The sequence below is a fragment of the Pistacia vera genome, unplaced genomic scaffold (assembly GCF_008641045.1).
Source record: "Pistacia vera cultivar Batoury unplaced genomic scaffold, PisVer_v2 Contig260, whole genome shotgun sequence".
NCBI lineage: Eukaryota > Viridiplantae > Streptophyta > Magnoliopsida > Sapindales > Anacardiaceae > Pistacia > Pistacia vera.
Window position 1 is genome coordinate 946,017 of NW_022196069.1, and position 10,048 is coordinate 956,064.

Consider the following 10,048-nt stretch of genomic DNA (forward strand, 5'->3'; position numbering starts at 1 on the left):
TTAGGTGCCCTGTTTTTATGGTATATCCGTGTTCCCTTCTATTTCTTCTTCTTTTACTTCTATTTTGACTTTCTAGATGTTGTCTGATTGTGCATGCATGTGCTGTGCACGTGACTCTTGCCTAAAATTAACTAAACCTACCCACCGAGCCCAAATCAGTAAGCTTCTAATGTTCGGATTTTGGGCTTTTGATCTAAGAGAATCTTCAACCATATTATTTATTTTAAATAATATATTTTCATATAAATAAAAAATATATTCATTCATTTCTAAATAAAAATAACAAAATTTGTATTCAAATTCAGTAGACTCTTTAAATTTAACTTAATAAATAGGAGAGAAAATTAATAATAAAATATATAAAAACTTGTAATTTATTAAATCAAATTGGGATAGAGAGTTAAATTTGATGATATAAATGTAAAAAGTCAAACTCGTTCTTTAATTTATATCTAAAGAATAAAAAGTTTATTAAACTATTATTTTTATGAAGAAACTCTTTATAATAAAGAATTTGGGTCATATGAAAAGTCATTTAGAGATACTTTAGTGAGACAAACAAATCTCTTGTTTAGATCAATGTTGTGAACTTCTTGTAGGAAATTAATTTTATTTTTTAAATTTTATTAAATTAATCAAATTAATTATATCGTATCTACATTTGAATTCTCTTCGATATAATGATGATCATGTGTATGTCAAGATTTTATTGAATAAACATCTCAAAATATGTATTTTTTTTTTTTCTAAATTTGGATAAACAAATATCAAGAAAAGATTCAACTTTCAAATGATCAATCCACCGTGTTAATCAATATTGGTCATAAATTAAATTTAACAATCTAGCAATATAATAGTAAAATAATCAATCAATCATGGTTTAATCAATAGATATGAACTTATCGTTTACTTACTCAAAATGCTTGAGTTAGCTTGGTCTCAGATATTAATAATGAATTATAATTATGAGTTCATTAAATTTATTCATCAATAAGTTTTGACATACACATCTTATATGGAAATAACACAATTATTTAATAATTAATTTAAATAGAATAAATAGTTTTTGTTCATATATTTTTTACAATTTAAGATCTCAATGAGACAATGAACCATTATCCATATTGTAATAACAACAAAATTTAAATATAAACAAGAAAGGTATGAAAAACCTAACCAATTAACCCCTAGGTTCCATATGCGCACCATATGGTCCGAGCCCATGCACCTAGCCCTAAGCCGATGGGCTAACCCACCAGACCACCAAAGAACTCTATGGCGGGAAATAATTTTTCCACTATGAATGGCGGGAAATCCCCATTTCACACCCAAGCCCACTAGAAACCGCACATCTTACTCTCTTAAATCGAACGGCCATAAATGGTCCCAGACACATTCATTTCTCACCCTTTTTACTTGGACTCCTCATCTAAAATTAATCTAGGTCGGTCCTTTTGTTTCTCTCGCTCTCTCTCTCTCAAGAAAGAAACCCTCGATCCGAGTAAAAGAAACAAATGGCGAGACCCTCGAAGCAACAAGACTCGTCCGATGAAGCCATGTCGAACGGCTCTAGTTCGTCGGAGGACGAGCAAATCAATGATCAAATCAACGAAGACGATGAAGAGGAGCTCGAAGCCGTGGCACGTTCCGCCGGCTCCGACGAAGACAACTCCCCGGCGTCCGAGGAAGAGCCCGTTGCCGAGGGTGAAGACGTTGAAGAGGTGATTTCGGTTTTCCCCTTTGTTTTTTTAAATTTGTAGTGATCAATTTTTTGTACGGATCTTAGATGTTTGTATGTGTATTTGTTAGGGCTTTTATGTATTTTTTTTGTACTGAAAATTACAATAAAAGAGGTTGTTTAGCGCAATTTGACTCAGATTTTATAGATAGTGTATTCTTTGATGTTTTAATTTATTACGTAGAGCAATTGCTTATTGAGTGCTCTCTAATGCATGATATACAATGGCATTTTAAAGTATGCTATTCTGATCACTTTATTTGCTGAGTTAGTAAGGGTTTTTCGTATTCTATGGTGGTAAGCAATGAAAAAAGCAACGAATTTTTTTTTTTTAAATTTTAAAATTTTTGAATGGTACAAATTTAGGAGTTGGGTTTTTGTTTTTAACTGATTAACCTACAATCTGTTACTTAAAGCAAGTATCAAAGTCAATTTCATCAAGGTTCTGCTGTTTAGGGTGGTATTGGACGTGATATTGTAGGTTGTCTTATTCAAATTTATGGAGAAACCTAGTTCCATTTACTGAGCACAGTTTTTTTTTTTTTTTATCTTTTTTCCTTTCGGTTTCAAATGTTATTAAGTCTGGTTTTAATTTATCTTTTCTCTGGTTTATTTTTATCAGCAAGACGAAAATGGTGGAACTAATGCAGAACTCAGCAAGCGAGAGAAGGCGAGACTAAAAGAAATGCAGAACTTAAAGAAACAAAAGATTCAGGAAATATTGGATGCCCAAAATGCTGCTATAGATGCGGATATGGTGTGTGAATGTTTTATGCATTAGGATTCATATTCTACATACTTGTGGAGTGCTGAAAATATTGATCAAGTTTAATAATGTTTGTATTGATGGCAGAACAATAAAGGGCAGGGCAGATTGAAGTATCTATTACAGCAAACAGAGTTGTTTGCCCATTTTGCCAAAGGTGCCCAATCTCCATCTCAGAAGAAAGTGAAAGGAAGGTATACCTTATGCATGATTAGGAGTTCTATTGTGTCCTCTATCTTGATTTGTTCAGACCATATTTGTTTTGTAGTACATGTGTTCATGATTTCTCTGTCTGCTGTTTACTTACCAATTTTCATAATTAAAAGAAATTATTTGGAACTCTTCTGGATGATAAGTTAAGCAGTGACAAATTCTTAAATTTCTTTCATTAAGATGAGTGAATATGTGAGAGTCTTAGCATAGACTATGGTTTTTAGATTTAAAAATGCATACAATCTAAGAGATTTAGACTCTACTTTGAAGGTGAATGCTTTTATTTTCTCTGAGGCACAGTTTATGGTTCATATGGCTCCTTTAAATTATGATGTATAGGTTTTCCCTTTTCTTCATATATAAACTATTGATTGAACTCCTTTAAATGAATGATGTTTTACTTAATTGTGTTATGCATTCAAATTTCAATCTATGTTTAACTATGCCCTTTTTTGCTTATGAATTTAGGGGTCGCCATGCATCTAAATTGACTGAAGAGGAAGAAGATGAAGAATACTTGAAGGAAGAAGAAGATGGTTTATCAGGAACCACACGGCTGGTAACACAACCTTCTTGTAAGTGCTCTCTCTATCCCTCTCTTAATGCGTGTTTCTGAGTGATTTTGATATGTCTTTAAGAGGTTATTATCTTATGAATTTTTTCTGTTTATTTATTTATTTTTATCATTGAATACCTTTTCATTTTTCTATGTTGTTTTAGTTACCTTTTATTAGTATATCTGAAATTGCGAGCTTATGATTGTTATTGTTTTTGCCGGAATTGTTGATGGACACATGATTTTGTGTACTTACGGGAATTTTTATAACATACTAAAAAAAAGACTTCTGGTTAAAAAAAAAAGAGGACTGTTGGGCTTCTGTTGTTAATTCAGCTGAATGTTTTAGGATCATAGAGAAATGGATTGGGGGGGACTGATCAAGATGTTATGTTTCTGTTTTATGTGTTAATACCATGATCTATTCAGCAGGTACCACTGTTTAGTATGGCCTCTGTTTGAATCATACACAGATTCTTCTTCCGTCTAGTGTATCTATTCTGGCTTGGTTGATATTTTTTTAGTCAAGGTGCAACTGAATTTAGAGTTGATTTTTCTTTTTCATTTGTATTCCCATTCTACAGGTATTCAAGGAAAGATGAGGGATTACCAACTTGCTGGATTAAACTGGCTCATTAGATTGTATGAGAATGGTATAAATGGGATCCTTGCGGATGAAATGGTATGCATAAAAATTATAGCTTCTTAAATTGATCCTTGTAACTTAAAGAGTGTATGAGTTGAGTTCAGTACTTTGAGCTTGGTCTGTGACATTATTTTGTCATGTTATAAATGATTTCCATGTCATCCAGTCATGGTATATTACTATTGATCATTTTTGTTGTATTCCAGGGTCTTGGAAAAACTTTGCAAACCATATCCTTGTTAGGCTACCTTCATGAGTTTAGAGGAATTACTGGTCCTCATATGGTTGTTGCTCCAAAATCTACCCTTGGTAACTGGATGAATGAAATTCGTCGTTTCTGCCCAGTATTGCGTGCTGTTAAGTTTCTTGGAAATCCGGATGAAAGGGTAATCTCTCAGAGTATGCTTTGGTGGAATACTTCTATGCTGTCTTCTTGTTATTTTGTTACAATTATTTGTCATTCCCACATATTTGCAGAGACATATACGTGAGGAGTTACTTGTTGCTGGGAAGTTTGATGTGTGTGTCACAAGTTTTGAAATGGCCATCAAAGAGAAGTCTGCTTTGCGACGCTTCAGCTGGCGCTATATAATCATTGATGAAGCCCATCGAATCAAGAATGAAAATTCTCTCCTTTCAAAAACAATGAGACTGTATAATACCAATTACCGCCTTCTTATCACGGGTACCCCACTTCAGGTACTGATGCCTTTTTTTGTTTCATTGATAGGTTGTTTGTCTAGTTTCCCTGTACTACCTATGCATGAACTTGATTTAGGGAGGGATCATTCTTTTCCTTTACCTGTGATAAGTTACATTTCATTTTTTCTTTGAAAGTTCGTCAAAGTTCTTTCAGTATTTCTATTATTATTGTGAAGCCATTTTTATGTGAATCTAATTTTCTTGCTATGATTAATGATGTGCAGAACAATCTTCATGAACTCTGGTCCCTTCTTAACTTCTTGCTTCCTGAGATCTTTAGTTCAGCTGAAACTTTTGATGAATGGTTCCAAATTTCTGGTGACAATGACCAGCAGGAAGTTGTCCAACAACTTCACAAGGTAGTTCACAGCCTTATGATCATTGATTGTAAATGCATTATATTTCATAAATAAATTAGTTTCTGGTGTTTATGTATTTTTAAGGTCCTCCGGCCATTTCTTCTGCGAAGATTGAAGTCCGATGTTGAGAAAGGTCTGCCTCCAAAAAAGGAAACAATACTGAAAGTGGGCATGTCCCAGATGCAAAAACAGTACTACAGAGCATTGCTACAGAAAGATCTCGAAGTTGTGAATGCAGGTGGAGAACGTAAACGTCTTCTGAACATAGCAATGCAGCTGCGTAAATGCTGTAATCATCCATATCTGTTCCAAGGGGCTGAACCTGGCCCTCCTTACACTACAGGGGATCATCTTATTGAAAATGCTGGTAATCTTAACCTTCTGTGTTGTAATGAGTTCATTAATTGATGAGTTAGGTTTAATCTGTCCCCCTCTAATTAATTCTCATTTTCAGGTAAAATGGTTCTGTTGGATAAGTTGCTTCCGAAGCTAAAGGAGCGTGATTCAAGGGTCTTAATATTTTCTCAGGTCAGTTCTATATGAAATCATGAATGATTGTTGTGGTGGGAGAGGTTATTTTCTATAAAAGTCTGAATGGTTTTTTTTTTTAATTTTCAGTTATTTGTCCTTGTACATGCCCATTTGTATTACATACAATGTGGTTTAATATAGTTTTTGCTAGTTTGTAATTTTTTTGTTGGTTTGATTTTACGATTTAGATGACAAGGCTCTTGGACATTCTTGAAGACTATTTAATGTTTCGTGGGTACCTATATTGTCGAATTGATGGCAATACTGGTGGAGAGGATCGAGATGCTTCTATTGAGGCCTTCAATAAGCCAGGAAGTGAGAAATTTGTTTTCTTGTTGTCAACTAGAGCTGGAGGCCTTGGTATTAATCTTGCCACAGCAGATGTTGTCATCCTTTATGATAGTGACTGGTGAGTTTCTTTCAATTTGTTGGTGGTAGCGTGGGTTCTTTGTTGGTTTTTGTTTAAGGATGCTAGTGGGTAATTGCAGGAACCCTCAAGTTGATCTGCAAGCACAGGATCGTGCCCATAGGATTGGCCAAAAGAAAGAAGTTCAAGTGTTCCGATTTTGTACAGAGGTTTGAATTTGTTTTTATGTGCTATGCTAGAAGCTAAGCTGTTAGTATGAACTCTCATTTGGATTGTATATGAACAGTATACTATTGAGGAAAAAGTGATTGAGAGGGCATATAAAAAGCTTGCACTTGATGCTCTGGTGATTCAACAAGGAAGATTAGCTGAGCAGAAAAGTAAGTGGTTTTTGTATTACAAATTCATTATGAGATGATAACTTTTGCACCAGTGCAGCATTTGATGCCTTCCATTTTTCTGTTTTGGGATCTATAGCTGTCAATAAAGATGAGCTGCTTCAGATGGTGAGATTTGGTGCTGAAATGGTTTTCAGCTCCAAGGATAGCACAATTACAGATGAGGATATTGACAGAATTATTGCTAAAGGAGAAGAAGCGACAGCTGAATTGGATGCAAAGATGAAAAAATTTACGGAAGATGCAATTAAATTTAAAATGGATGACAGTATGTAACTTGTTTCTAAAGATTTTGCTCCTTTATGTTTTGGTTGCTTGTTTAATTCTTGAAACTGTTTTGTTGTACAGCTGCTGAATTGTATGATTTTGATGATGAGAAGGTAAAGCTTCTATTTCATGCTTTGGTTTATAATTGCTCTAGAATGCTTTGTTGGATTTTACCTATATTAGTGTTGCTTTAGGTGCTGTTTGTTTATTTATTCCCTACTATGGGCTCATTTCTTGCTTTTTTGTTGGTGAAGGATGAGAGCAAGTTTGATTTCAAGAAAATCGTTAGTGACAACTGGATTGAACCTCCAAAAAGAGAGCGGAAGCGCAAGTAATTGTTGCTATTTTATTTTTGTTCTAGAGTTGCATATATTTGTTTTCAATCATTATTTTTTATTTCTTCTATCCATTGATCAGTTACTCTGAATCTGAGTACTTTAAACAAACAATGCGCCAAGGTGGACCTGCAAAACCAAAAGAGCCACGAATTCCTCGGATGCCCCAATTGTAAGTGATATGGTGAAACCATTTTTTTTTAAATGAATTCCGCTGTGTTCACAAGCTGGCATTTATTTAATTTATATCTTTGCCTACTGTTTCCAGGCATGATTTTCAATTTTTCAACACTCAGAGGTTGAGTGAGTTGTATGAAAAAGAAGTACGGTACCTCATGGTAAGTATTATTTGAGTTAGTCAAGTTATCTGTGGTACTTTGTCCATCTATTCAATGCGGTTTGATCTTTGTGCATATTTTTATTTCTTCAATTTCAGCAAACACATCAGAAGAATCAGTTGAAAGACACAATTGATGTAGATGAACCTGAAGGTATGCATTCTTTTCTTTTTCATCACTTTGAATAATTTGCTTAATTATTTTGATGTTTGCTTTATACCTACTACTGACTGAGTTGTGTGTTTAGAAGGGGGAGATCCACTGACTGCAGAAGAATTGGAAGAAAAGGAACGATTATTAGAAGAAGTGAGTAGAATTTATGTTGTTGATTATGCTTACGTTATTGTCCTTTTTACTTGAACTTGTCTGCTGGTTCGTGTAGGGATTTTCTTCCTGGAGTAGAAGAGATTTCAATACTTTCATTAGGGCATGTGAGAAGTATGGACGAAATGACATAAAAAGTATTGCGTTAGAAATGGAAGGAAAAACTGAGGAAGAAGTTGAAAGATATGCTAAAGTTTTTAAAGAACGATACAAGGAGTTAAATGGTAAGTACTTCCTACATGATCTTATTTTTATGTAAAATTGAAATAATTTGATTTGAGATTTGTGGTTGAACTTCTAACTTTGTCAATCTGTGTCAATATTTTATTGATGAGGCTTGGATGTTAAATTTGACCAATTCAAGATGGGCTCAGCTTGAGTCGTGTAAGAAGCTGAATTGAGGGTTGTTCAGACCTCAGAGTCCTTCCTGGTGATCAGATTTATGTGTCCCTGCACCAGGCATATTGGTGCTGAACCCTTAAATTTTACCTTTTGCTTTAACATGGTTCCCATTTAATATATCAGAGAACTTGTTTCAGTTTTTCACTTTAGAATTCTGACTATATCTTAAATTTGAAAAAAATTCCTAAATTTTTATTGATTTAACAATTCTGGTGTTTGGTTTGCTATGAACCACTGTGCTCTCTTGTTTGAGTTCCTTCTCTGTTTCACTGGTTTAAAGAAAATAATATTTCGTAGCTGGAAAAGAACCTATTTCTGGTGGGATGTGATTTTAACTGTTATTTTTTTTATGGTGGATATGATATTAGTTCTTCATTAGAGCCATATAGCAGTTGTCTCAGAATAACTTAGTTCTATGTTATTTTGTGATAATGCTGCAGATTATGATAGGATCATTAAGAACATTGAAAGGGGAGAAGCCAGAATTTCTCGGAAAGATGAAATCATGAAAGCCATTGGGAAGAAATTAGATCGCTATAAAAATCCATGGCTGGAATTAAAGATTCAATATGGTCAGAACAAAGGAAAGTTGTACAATGAAGAATGTGACCGTTTCATGGTATGCTATCTGTTTATTGTTGATGTTATGATGGTGATTCCTAACAATGTTTATTGGACCATATTTACCAGTGACATTTATGTCCTCTATTTAAAACAACAGATATGCATGGTTCACAAGCTTGGATATGGAAACTGGGATGAGCTCAAGGCAGCATTTCGCACATCACCCTTATTTCGATTTGACTGGTTTGTGAAGTCTCGTACCACCCAAGAACTTGCTAGGAGATGTGATACCCTCATTCGGTTGGTGGAGAAGGAAAACCAAGAATATGATGAGAGGGAGAGACAGGCCCGGAAAGAGAAGAAACTTGCCAAGGTTCTGTTTATCACCTGTCTTTCATGCTTTGTTTTATTTTTGCTGTTTTTAAGTTCCTGTGAGATCTTTTATTTGCGCATTGATGCGTAAAGCTCATATATCCTATACCAGTTAAATGATACAAAAAATTGAAGGAAATAATGACTATATCTCGTGTGGTGAATCTTACAATGTTTACATTTAATATTTTAGAACATGACGCCATCAAAGCGTGCCGCCGGAAGGCAGCAGCCAAATGAGAGTCCAAGTTCCCTAAAGAAGCGGAAGCAGTTATCAATGGATGACTATGTGAACTCTGTATGTTCTGACTTCTCTTCTATGAAAGACTACTAATTAATTTCCGAATGTAAAGTCACCATATATTGAAACTTGTTATGGTCTGTTTTTGCAGGGGAAGAGGAGGAAATGATATATGATTTGATATAACACTGCTTTTTGGTGAACCTTTCATATATATTGCAGTATATGATGTATTCTGGTATAACCCTTAATTTTTGATATTTGGCATTAGGGTTCAACAGAATGTCATAATTTCAGGGTTAGTATAAGATTATGTTAGCTGGATAGTTGTATAAATGAGTATATACGGGATGACCTTGTAAGCTAAATATTTTATTCATCGGATTTAATTGAATGAAAATTATGTGTTGGCTGCAGAAGCAGAGGCAGTCATTTCCATTTTTATTAGTTACGTTTAATTTTCTTGATCGAGATCTGACTCATCTTGAAAGTGTAAAATATGCCAATATTCCATTTATCTTGAAAGTGTAAAGTATGGTTGATATCATCGTTGCAAAAACTAGTTTAATTTAAACTTTAAAGCAGTGTTCTGAAAACTGGATTGGATAGTCCGGTCGGACCGGTTCGATCGGCAACTGGTGGTATTTTCGGTTCGGTATATTGTAAAAATCAGCATTTACCATTAAATTGGATTGAGCTGTGGTTGGATCGTGGGAATATTGTCGAGTCGTGGTCCAATCGTAACTCCATCTCGTCAGATTTTGGCATCGTTTGATGGAGAAAATATCCTCATTCGATGTGACAGTATCTCTATGACCAAACCCATCCATTTTCAATGGCTATCATCCGGCCTTCGTTGCTCGTCCACCTAAAATTTACGCGACGTCGGATTTCTTTTGTTGATTCTGGCGAGTTTCGACGTCGATGGA

General features: G+C 34.5%; 1 protein-coding gene across 1 annotated transcript; it reads left to right on the forward strand.

The window, feature by feature from the left end:
- The first annotated feature begins 1,420 nt into the window (after window positions 1-1,420).
- Window positions 1,421-9,566, forward strand: LOC116132824 (ISWI chromatin-remodeling complex ATPase CHR11). Its single transcript, XM_031418497.1, has 25 exons — window positions 1,421-1,721; window positions 2,361-2,495; window positions 2,592-2,698; window positions 3,186-3,292; window positions 3,858-3,955; window positions 4,126-4,305; window positions 4,397-4,618; window positions 4,846-4,980; window positions 5,065-5,347; window positions 5,435-5,508; window positions 5,700-5,920; window positions 6,000-6,087; window positions 6,165-6,258; window positions 6,356-6,544; window positions 6,625-6,656; window positions 6,798-6,874; window positions 6,961-7,050; window positions 7,147-7,216; window positions 7,315-7,369; window positions 7,464-7,522; window positions 7,599-7,764; window positions 8,383-8,561; window positions 8,664-8,879; window positions 9,072-9,176; window positions 9,271-9,566. Exons 1-25 carry the CDS (start codon window positions 1,515-1,517, stop codon window positions 9,286-9,288), a joined length of 3,207 nt encoding a protein of 1,068 aa, XP_031274357.1. The 5' UTR covers window positions 1,421-1,514; the 3' UTR covers window positions 9,289-9,566.
- Window positions 9,567-10,048: the final 482 nt, after the last annotated feature.

Bases quoted from the DNA above. Each gene is read 5' to 3' on its own strand.
- LOC116132824 (XM_031418497.1), top strand. From the start codon at position 1,515: ATGGCGAGACCCTCGAAGCAACAAGACTCGTCCGATGAAGCCATGTCG. The intron at 6,259-6,355 runs GTAAGTGGTTTT...TGGGATCTATAG, and splicing joins AAGATTAGCTGAGCAGAAAA to CTGTCAATAAAGATGAGCTG. The intron at 7,370-7,463 runs GTATGCATTCTT...TTGTGTGTTTAG, and splicing joins TGATGTAGATGAACCTGAAG to AAGGGGGAGATCCACTGACT.